General features: G+C 44.5%; 1 protein-coding gene across 1 annotated transcript; it reads right to left on the bottom strand.

Annotated features, from left to right (window-relative positions):
• Nucleotides 1–10,465, bottom strand: mpp4b (MAGUK p55 scaffold protein 4b). Its single transcript, XM_029258146.1, has 21 exons — nt 10,351–10,465; nt 9,287–9,408; nt 8,791–8,868; nt 8,622–8,705; nt 8,381–8,512; nt 5,556–5,637; nt 5,319–5,404; nt 5,143–5,214; nt 4,754–4,950; nt 4,509–4,567; nt 4,217–4,234; nt 4,034–4,075; nt 3,828–3,848; nt 3,570–3,584; nt 3,423–3,464; nt 3,106–3,279; nt 2,920–3,000; nt 2,053–2,146; nt 1,844–1,952; nt 1,623–1,757; nt 1–1,142 (listed from the first exon to the last, which is right to left on the bottom strand). Exons 1-21 carry the CDS (start codon nt 10,463–10,465, stop codon nt 951–953), a joined length of 1,950 nt encoding a protein of 649 aa, XP_029113979.1. The 3' UTR covers nt 1–950.
• Nucleotides 10,466–11,089: the final 624 nt, after the last annotated feature.

Here is an 11,089-nt window from a genome sequence, read left to right as displayed (position 1 = left end):
CATCATGTTTCACTTCCGGGTTAAATGACGGCCGAAAACACCGTAATTTTTGTACTATAAACGCGGTGCGCAAGTTTAAATTCGGACACCGACCGTAATTCTTCTATCGTAGGCGCAGATAGTACGCGTGATAGATACTGCATATCAGAGTCAGAATATGTTATGTAAATTTAATTCAGAGAAAGGACATTAATTCATCACGTACTGATAAAATACTATTTTGACCCATAGTCAAACAAAACACACAAAATAAATTAGAACACAACAAAAGGAACCAACCTTGCGCTTGAAATCATTAAAAGAAACGAACGTTTTAGTTAGACTTGTTACATTTAATTTGTAACGTACGGAAACCAGTGATGTGGTCATGCTACCTGCTTCTGGGTTGATTTAATCGCTTTACAAAGCACTATAGGGTTGCCTTTTGAACAGTATGATCTGACATAATATGAAATAATATATTTGTAGAAATCTTCACTGGCAGGCACATGCAAATTCTCATAGTATCTGTAATACTTTCATTAGAATTTCACCGAACGTTCAGGTGTTTCATGTACCGAAGCGGCACAATCTGTAACCATTATGAAATCATGGATACCACCTTCAGCCAAAGTAATAAATACACATTTGCTGAATCAATACAGATGTACAGAAAGAAGAAAACATCAAGAAAGTCACTGTATAAATGTGAAAAAAACTATGTCATAACTAAAAATATCAGCCAAAATAAATTGCATAGAAAGTAGGTATCTGAAATTTTTATCAAAGCCCATAACACAAAAGATCAAAAAATGTGATTGGATTCCTTTTATGGAACTCATTTTAATCCACTTTCATTATTGTTTATTTTATGTGCACGCCGCTTTGATTGAGAGCCACTTGTACTGCATATTCCTGCTCCCCTGTGTCCCTCATCCAGTTCGCTCCTCCGCCGCCTGTCGTCCGTCCCCTCAGGACTGGCCTGTGGGCTGCAGCCATGCAGCAGGAACCCACTGGGGGTCATCCTGTGCCCGCCTTGTAACCCAAAGAAGCTGCTCACAGGAGTCCTGCAGCCCATCATTGACCAGCACATGGTCAAAGAAATGACCATACTGAGCCTCCATCTTCTTCGCAGCCTCCTCTATCTCCTGGAAGTCCTCCTCCTGAGATGGGAACACACAGATGTTCTATCACAGATCCATTTTAACCCAGCGGGGGGTGTCCCAGTGCCACTGTATTCACCATTCCAGGTTTTTACAGTGAATGTTTCACATTTCTTTCACTTCATTCCCGTATTTCAGATGAATTCGAGAAGCATTAGGACAAGATCTTTTCAGTCTTAGAACCCAGGCTGTGAGGTGCCAGTGCTTGAGATTTACAGAGCACAATTTCTGAGATAAGAACACAGAGTAACCTTAGAGAACTACTTTTTACGCTTTCATAATCAGGTAATACAATCCGGTTAGAATATTTAGTTGCTGTGCAAAATCGACAAGTTTTCTTGTGATACCCACGAGTACCTAAGTACCTCTGACGCAAAAATGTTGATTGTGTTTAGGTAAACCTCGGTGTAAATCTAATCAGATTCTGACAGTGTGCTGAACACGTTCACGTCAACTTGAACATACACACTTAAGGCTCACTTTGAAAGGCCTGTTCACAAAGTAATTGGTGATGATCTGGGCATTTTTCCTGGTCTTCCTCATACGGGCACAACTGGGCGGCTTCACAAAGATGATGTAGGGCCTAAATTCTTGTGTTCTGATGGACGGAATAGCCTGTGAAACACACAGGTTTTAGTTAAGACAGTCGCCACTGTGTCGTATCCTAGCGACTGCTCTACAGATGGGCTCGTGTCACTCACATGTGGTTCAATGTCTACAATGCAAATCATTCCCTTGTCCAGGACATCTCTTATGCCATCGAAACTGGTGCCATACAGGTGGCCTTTGTACTCTGCATATTCCAAGAATCTAGAGTTGAAACCAAGAGGAAAAGGAGCTAAGTATCATCAGCACTGTGACACAGAAGCACAAAGGAAGACAAAGAGAACCCTTAAAACAAGCCAACTACCTTTGAGTGTCAGCCATGTTCTCAAACTGCTCCTTTTTAATAAAATGATATTCTCTTCCTGGCTCTTCATAGCTCTTGGGTGGTCGTGTTGTGTCTGGGTGGGGTTAAAAAATATCAACGTAAACATGAATGCAGGATATTTATACGGGACAACCAGTAGCATAGTGGTTAGAGCGACTGCCTGTGGGTCCAAAGGTTGCAGATTTGAACCCCACCTCTGGCTGTAGTACCCGTGAGCAAGGAATTTACTGTAAATTGCTCCAATAAAATTACTCAGCTGTATAAGTAGGTAAATAACCGTAACCTTAACACTGTATGTCACTTTGGAGAAAAGCATCAGCAAAATGAATAAATGTAATTCCACAAATAATAATTTTATTACTCATTCATTTAGCTAACATTTTTCCCCAAAGCAACTTACACTGTTAGGACTTTACATTAAGCTACTCACCTGTTTATCCAGCTGGGTAATTTTTACTTCATCATTTCAGGGTAAGTACTTTGATCAAGGGTACTACAGCAGGAACATGAATTTGAATCTTGGTCCTTCTGACTGCAAGGCAACAGTTCTAATCATTGTGCACCTACTGCCCCCTCATACTCAACCTGACATTCCTAAAAAAGTACACTATTAGACATAAATCGTCACTTGTAAACCTTACTACCCAACAAACTGGAACTGACAACAGAGAAACAACTTCTTTATTTGATTTTTAAGTAGTTTTAGCAAAGTACTTTTACACACAGAACATAAATTTACAATCTCAGAAGTTTCAACATCATTTAATGTCCATCAAGAAGAGTACACCAGCATGCTGTGGCCCAGGGTCCAAGACCCCCACAGACATTTGGAGTTAAGTTACATACGTGGAACTGGCCCCTGGAAAATCTTAGGCTGGCGTTCAATGAGTCGTCGGCGAAGCTCGTTCACGCCAACACCTGATGAACCTAGGAAAGAGGGCCCAATATTGGGATCAACACACATACCACATGGGCAGTATAACCAGTTACGTTGTATTTTTGAAAAAACAGACACACACAACTGGGCCTCACCCACAAGTACCACAAGCCGGTGTTTGTCCTGCATTCGGCGCTGGTAGAGCACCACCTCCTCGTACGGATGGGTCAGGGCGCTGTGGCTGCTCGACGGGTAGTGGTTGTCCCTGGACTGATGGAGGAGGCTGGCCAACTTTCTGCGACAGAGACGCAGGCTGCGCCGGAATCCCGCTGCAACAGCCAACGAGCGAAGGCCTGCCTTATCAGTTTGTCAAAGGACGTACGTGAAACTATCACTGTCAAAAGCATTTACTGTTGAAGACATGCTGCGAAGGTTTGCTTTCGGTATTTCACTGTAGGCGTGGATCACATACCTATATAGATACCCTCAGCGCTACTGCTGAATTCACCCTCGTCTGTAAGGAAGAGCCAAGCAAAGTGTGAGAAATGCATCACAGGCACAGCTGAGATTTCTCTGGAATGTATGAAGTGTGGAGTTTACACAGAAAAGACATACTCACCTTCTTTGAGCTCCTCTTGCATGCAAATACAAAATTAAAGAGTTGAGAAGGGGTATATTTATAGAAGATTAGGGAAAGAATAGTACCGTTTATTGTGCTCCATTTTGAAGGGTCCACCAGAACCATTACAGAACCATTCTACTGTAATTTCAGGTGGGGTTTGGTGGTTACTAAAAAGTCAGAAAGTTCAACAAATGCATGAAAGGCTTGAATACATGTACGTATCACGTCAGTACGTTCAAGTAAAGACTTACCTACCAGATTCAAAAGCTTCCTCATCTGTAAACAAAGGATTTTGATAAAATGACTGAAAACTGAACACACTGTCTTTTTGACCTACTAGTGTGTCTGATGTTGTGAGGATTTTTGTAACGCAAAAAAATTTGTTACTAGAATAAGCAAATATGTGAATTCATTACCCTATAATAACATCTAATAATCAACCATATTCATAAGTCTTTTACCCGTTTCAACACACTTCTCATCAATAGCCATCATATCTTCCTCTGATCAGAAAAAAGAAAAGTATATTTATGATCTTTCACAGTAGTTACAGTAATGGACAGCACATTCACATGTAAAATCCTTAGTCACTTTCTGTGGATCCCATACAGAATTGACAAACTTTTTCTCACGGTGATACTCACGCTCATCAGCAGCACTCACTTGAGGTCCGCAGGAGGAAAAGGAAACAAAGCAAAACTCACAGTAATGTGTGGGCCTTACAATTCATTCCAGCATTTAATTCAAAGTGGGAATGTTTCGGAATCACTTGTCAGTACAAGTAAGAAAAACAGGAGGTGAAGGGTCAACAGACACCATTAGGTCAGGCAACACGCCTGCAGACATGGAAGCTACGCGCCATAGGGCCGGTGTTAAAAATGGGGGGTGGACACAGTAAAGTGGGGGAGCGGCAGGCTACCACGATTTTCCACTCACAGATTTCAATGCAGGTCTGGGTCAAGAGTGGTGGCGACCACCAGAAATCTTTCTGTTTTCTGGACAAAAGGATCAGAGGTGTAACGTCTACAGACACACGGTATCTATAACGTTTGAAAAGTGTACCATGGGAAATGCAAATTCAGTTGAGGCACTGATCTCTTTTTAACAGGGCTGAATTTAAAATGAAAAAGGTCACACAGCGAGAAGTAATGCACGTGCTGTGAACGCTCTCCTCGGCCCACCTTTTCAGCAGCTCAGCCGAGGGAATGAGGCCGGCGAAGGCTGACGTGCTGGGCAGCTTCCTGGCTTGCCACCAAAGGGCGTCGGTCTGGTCCACAACCTCGAGCACGTTACCCTTGTGGAACACCACTCCTGCATCAGCGCACGGGATAGCTGGGTCGTGCTGCGGACAGTAGTCCACCATGGCCCGCATGTACAGCTGGGGGTCCCGTGCAAAATGTGAAAGATGCAGAAAAAAGGACCTTGAGGTAAGGGAACGATGCCACACTCATAGTTTATTCAACAAGTGAGGAGGATGAGGGATGATAACACTAAAGTAAACACCACATGAAGATCCATGAGTCTCAAGAAATCACAGAAGAGTGAAAGGTCAGTGTAAAGGGTGCCTTACCTTGACAGGGGTGTTCACCGGTTTGTCTGACATGGGAACCAGTTTGAACATTATGGTGCCTTGACTCTGGGTCTGTAGAGTATGTAAGCAGTGTGTATAAAAAAAAAAAGCAGTGGCTGAACCCAGATTTACAGTATCTGCACATTGTATACAACAAGGCATTCTGGGAGTCTCACCAGGATCTCTATGATCTGCTCAGGGTCCATTCCTGCCACGGGCTGCCAGTTCACCTCCACCAGTTTGTCTCCCATGTTCAGCAGACCTGTGAGTCCAGCATGACGCACACACTACATACAGAATAGGTGTACCACACCTACACAAACTGTATCGCCATAAAAAGATGGAGACACACAGGAGCTTTAAAGACTCAGCCTGGAGGTGTAAAGAGGACATATTACTTGTGCTCATCTCACCACTTCGATCTGCCAGCCCCCCGTGGATCACCCTCGCCACAAAAATTTCACCCGTCACCTCGTTCTTCTTTATAGTTGCCCCCTATGGGTGAACAAAGACAAACAAATTTAAGTTATTCCTTACATAAAAGCTGTGAGACAGTGGCACATGTGGGTGTATGGTGAGAAGCGTTTCGACACATAAGTAATGCAAATACGGCACATGATAAATATGCACAGATCTGCTTTCAAACTGCAATTTTTCAATGATGAAATATAACTTTTTCCTGTCTGACCAGAGAAAGGCAGACATGTCATCGTTAAGAGACGCACAAACTGCACCCTTCGGACGTGAACACAACAGTATAGTTTTTATAGACTTTAAGAAGCGATTTGTTGCAGATGCTGAGGAAGTGAGAATGTTGTCTGAGGTGAGAGCTCACCTCTTGTAGTAGCATGTGACACCTGTGTTCAATACCTGCGGAGGGTTTGGGTTTGTGATTCATTTCCACAGTCACAGAATCTGAATGTCTCCTTAATGGAGCAAAAAGAGAAAAAATGTCAAACAGACTTTGAATGAGGTAAGAGTCGGCGGAAGGAGGAATGAAATGTGGCAGACGAACATCACTGCTCAGGAATCAGGCATGACTGATGTATGAAGGAGAACAATGGAGATGAAAGGAGCTGAGAAAATCAAGAACAGCACTGGTGCATGGAAAGGCGAGAAGGTGAAAATGCAAGATGAACGAGTGAACAACATGTGACGGAGGATTAGGGGCATGGTACCCGAGTCAATTTTCTTTAATCAAGAAAACGTAGACTAAACCTCTGCCATTGTGATGAGGACTCCTCCAGAAGACACACGTCTTCACAGGGAAGGCAGGTGGTTATTGAGAAGCGAGGAGAGCCGGATCTTGGTTCATTTCTTCTTCTTCTTTTTGCCAAAAAGGCAGCCGGTCTTGGTGTGGTCCGGCACTGATCGCAACCCCGACGGACCATTAGGGAGAACAGAAAGGGCCTTCTTCTTGATGCCCTCTTTGAGCAAAGCATGGCAGAAGACTGGCTGGGAGGAGGCGGACAGCGGATGTGCGGCACCATCCTGGTAGGTGATGCAGGAGCTGGAGGTCGATGAGGAGGAAGAGGAGGAGGAGTAGCAGCGGGAGCGGTGTGAAGGAGGCGTGTGGAGTGCTGCAGGGCAGGAAGCATCTGCCTGTTTTCCAGCTGCGACAAGACCCTGCAGCTTATCCACCACCTCCACAAGCAGGCTGAGTGCCTGTGTGTTCTCCTGCACGCTCCCTGACACCAGTTCAGTGGCTTCAGCCACTTGGCGCCCAAGCGCACGCATGTCCTGGTTGCCAAGCTGCACCGCACTGGCCACCGTGCGCACTGCCGACCGAAGCTCGTCCAGGCTCTCCTGCTTGGTCAACTTCCCTGCCACTGCTGTGTCCAGGCCTGGGGAAAGACCCACCACCCTGTGGTGTTGCTTGGGGCTTGAGGGAGCTGTGAAGGCATGTCTGTGGAAGCCTGGGTGCCCTTGGTGACAACTGTTGGGGCAATAGCTGCCCACGGCAGGGTAGTAACTTGGGAAGTAGGGGGCAGTCGGACTGACAGGCTGGCAGGGCAGTTTGTCCTGATGAAGCGGTGTGAAACAACTGCGCTCTTCATTTTCTTCTTCGCTGTCCACCTCCTCAATCACGTCATCTCCAGAAGACAGGCACAAGGAGAAAAGTAGATCAACAAACAAGTTGAGGACTGGGGAGACAAATAGCTTGCAGCGTGATCTCAGCCATCAAATCAGAATTATCATGGAAAACATTCTAATCACAATTTTCCAGGGAAAACTGACTTGTTCTCTTTGGAAGCTCAGAATTAGGAAGAAGTTTGAGATTAATGGACAAGTTCAGAAAAGAGGGGGAATGTCAATGGTTCTGTACGTAATGGGAAAGACTTTGGTGTCAGATCATCCACAGCACCTGAGCATCTTTTCCGCTCGGCAGACAGGTCAAGTGGGACTTTGAATGTGGTGAGGAGAATGTTGAAAGCTAACAGAATAAAATATGAGAATGTGTGATTTCCACAAAAAGAGAGATTTTCTGAAACTTGAGGCCTTACCAATGAGAACAGCACTGCAGATTGAGGGGGCAGAACGGTTTACCCGTCCTTTCCACAGACCACTGGTTTGTTGGCACAGTTTACAGCTGCTTGCTGACTGCAAGTGGGATGGAGGATGGGGTGAGCCAGGAAGTGAGGCAGATTGCGGTCTTGCTGATGGACGGCTACCCCCACCAACAGTGGTCCCCTGGCTCCAAGGTCCCAAGCCTCTGCCACTGGCTAGAATCCCCTTTGTGAAGTGCCGCAAGCTCTTCCAACGGCTCCGCGCCGCCTCTCCGGCACGACCCTTTGGAGGGAGAGGAGGAGCCTGGCTTCTCTCAGGGGTCTGAACATCGCAAGGCCAGGGCTGGCAGAGAGGGCAAGTCTGACCACCAAAATAACTGGCATTAAGACCAGGTTCTTCCATTAAATCTGGACAGAAAGCCAAGCTCAACGCCATCCTACAGCCAAGACCTCAGTCCCCTCACCTGACTAGTTCAGAGTCAGTCTCTCGCCTTTGATTTCTACACTTCAGAACATGACAGCACTGGTAAAGATGGACACTATAAATACATCTGCATAAATGAGTGAATAAAATGAGCTCACTCTGCCGAGGTCATACCAAGTGCTTTCCCCAATGCCACAGTGTCAATAGACACAAATGCAGACTGACTAATGATGTACGTGAACATCATTGTTTTTGTAGAAATGGTGGATGTCCTGTAGAAGTACCTCCATCCTCAACATATCCTCACCAAGGGTTGGTTGTTCTTCACCAGACACACAATCCTCATGGCCTCTTCCTCATTAGGCAGGTCGTCTGGAAGCGGTGGCAGAACCGGGTTGAAATCCTTCTGGGCCACCATGTCGTGGGAGGACAGAAGTGCCTTTGGAGAGAGCAATCAGAGGGTGTTCTGATTAGACCCTGGAGGTTCCTCCTTATCGCTGAGATTAAAATACTGACAGTATGAGGTCCATAGACAGGGGCTATCTCACCTGAAGGTGTGGGTTTCGCAGAAGTCTGTAAAGCTCTGTGGCCTCAGTGGAGGGGTTAGCCAGTCCTTGCAAGTCAACCATCATCTGGAAGAGAATTTATAAGGATGCCACATAAGGCCCACAAGCAGAAGGTTTGTGCAATGTGCACTGTGTGTATTCTGCATTGCACCTGATGGGAAAGTCCTGAAGCGTAGGTCAGATACGGCTCAGGACTGTTGCTCAGGTGCAGCTGGAGGCACTCGTATATCTGTGGAAAGGAAAAATGACTCAGGAACAGGCATCCACATGGCCACAGGTTCAAAACTCAAGTAGTAGTGCACCGGTCTGCTATATCATTGGGTGTATGATTGCAGGGATTTACGGTAGCTCTTCTTTCAATGTAGAAAAGTTTCCACTGAATGAATAAATGTAAATAGCTACACATTTTGTGTAATTTTGTTGAACTGCATACAATGACAAAGTATCTTAACTCTTATAGTTCAGAATACAGAATTACGTAGAATAATTTTTTTGTAGATGTCAAAGTAACAATTTTTACAAGATCATGTCACCATGGTTACAATGAACAACGCACCAATCAACATTTACCCTGTGTTTGAACATGTCTTACATTCTGGTAAGAGATGACAAGGGCAAACAGATGAGCAGACCACCTATCCACTGACCTTGAGCAGAGACTGGAGCCAGGGGGCATTGAGTAGACTGTACAGGTGGTCAGCCCCACTGACCTGCTTTCTCATGGAGACCTTCAGCTCCTCCACCACAGCTGTCAAGATCTGGATCAGGTCTGGAGAACATGCAGAGCAAGTACATGATCAAGAACACTGTGCATACAGCAATATACAAGGATTAGAATACTCATGTTGGAGCAAAAACTTTGTACATGTAATGGGGGGGTGTGGTGGCGCAGCAGGTTTTTGGTCAGGTCCTGCTCTCTGGTGGGCCTGGGGTTCGAGTCTTGCTTGGGGTGCCTTGCAACGGACTGGCGTCTCATCCTGGGTGTGTCTCCTACCCCTCCAGCCTCATGCCCTATGTTGTCGGGTTAGGCTCCAGTTTCCCGCGACCCCGCTCGGGACAAGCGGTTTCAGACAGTATGTGTGTGAATTTGTAATCGAATTAAGCAGTGTTTGTAGCACCACTTTCCAAGCATAGTACACTGGCTGCTTGGAGATTGTAAGGAGAAGCTGTGTGTTTGAGGGGCTCTGAATTTGTAAAGAATTTTCAGATATTATTTCAAGAAATTTTAACATGCAGTAACAAAGCACGTAAATGGAACACAAACACAATATTTGCTCTGTTATTAGAATTTTGGGTATTACCCAACATAATTTCAATTTCTTTAAGGTGTCTGTTGGCTTCCATCTGATAGAACAACATTTAGCAGTGGCACTCTTAGCAAACGCATGCACAGCTCAGTGCAAGCTTTTGTTCAAACTGAGCTTTTAATGAATTATCCTTAACTGTGCAGTTCCTTGAGTAAACTACATGATTCAGATATCACAGAACATTCATTACTGTAAAAATACTGTATAAGCAAATACTTTCAACCGCAAAAAATGTAAAAACAGTTTTTAATTTCAGAAAATCTGAGAGTACAATGTTTAAGCTATATACGTCATTTTATTCAACTACAAAATTTAATTCTTTTCAGTAATTTAAGGTAAATACTGATGTATATACATACAGTATAGTAAATACTCAAGTAACTTGAGGAAGACATTTTTCTTACTGTTTTTGTGACTGACAGGCACAGCCATCGACTCCACCTTGGTGTACTGCCCTGTGGAACCCGCTGTGATCCAGATAGCTGAGGAACTGACGTCAGCGTCTAGCGCTAGAAACATGTAGAAAAGACCGGTTATATGCTTGTGCTGCAAAGCTTTTAGCATCACATTTTTTCCTTATGCGATGAAGAACAACAGATCCAAGTTCGATTTCCAACTACCCTAACTCCATCACTAATAGACCAAGGCTTCTTAGTGGGGCTTCTAGTGTCGTTACACTGCAGAGCTACCATGCACCCCCACATTGGTATTAGATGAGATTAGCAGTAACTGCCATGGTGAGGTGTACACACTGTAAAATTCTATGTTGGTCTTGCTGTCCATTGTACGATTACTAAGCACACCTTGAATCACACTTCTGACACCACTGTAGCAACTCAGTTGTAAGGCTCAAAAGCAAGACCAAACCAGACCATCCATACCAAATACAGCAGCACTAACCATATCAGTACTTAAACAGGATCTATGTAGATTTGTTGCAGGCCTAAAGACAGTAATTGTTATGGAGTATTTTTCCTTTGTTTTAAAGGTACATTTTACACTTGCTGTTACTGTGTGCCATCCAAGGCCCATCATTCAAATGGAATAATCCTGAGTCTCCTTTATTCCAAAGTAACCATTTTTACCTAACTTTGGGTTCTTTCAGTATTAACATTATTACAAATATAGCTGTTATATAAGACA

Source organism: Scleropages formosus, chromosome 14 (genome assembly GCF_900964775.1).
Source record: "Scleropages formosus chromosome 14, fSclFor1.1, whole genome shotgun sequence".
In the NCBI taxonomy this organism is placed as follows: Eukaryota; Metazoa; Chordata; class Actinopteri; order Osteoglossiformes; family Osteoglossidae; genus Scleropages; species Scleropages formosus.
Note: the sequence above shows the minus strand (reverse complement) of the source record. Positions and strands in the feature narration are given on the sequence as shown.

Coding starts and splice junctions, on each gene's coding strand:
- mpp4b (XM_029258146.1), bottom strand. CDS start 10,465: ATGTTTCTAGCGCTAGACGCTGACGTCAGTTCCTCAGCTATCTGGATC. Junction 5,405..5,555: donor GGGGCTGGCAGATCGAAGTG/GTGAGATGAGCA, acceptor CTGGACTCACAG/GTCTGCTGAACATGGGAGAC. Junction 3,849..4,033: donor TGAGAAGTGTGTTGAAACGG/GTAAAAGACTTA, acceptor CTTTGTTTACAG/ATGAGGAAGCTTTTGAATCT.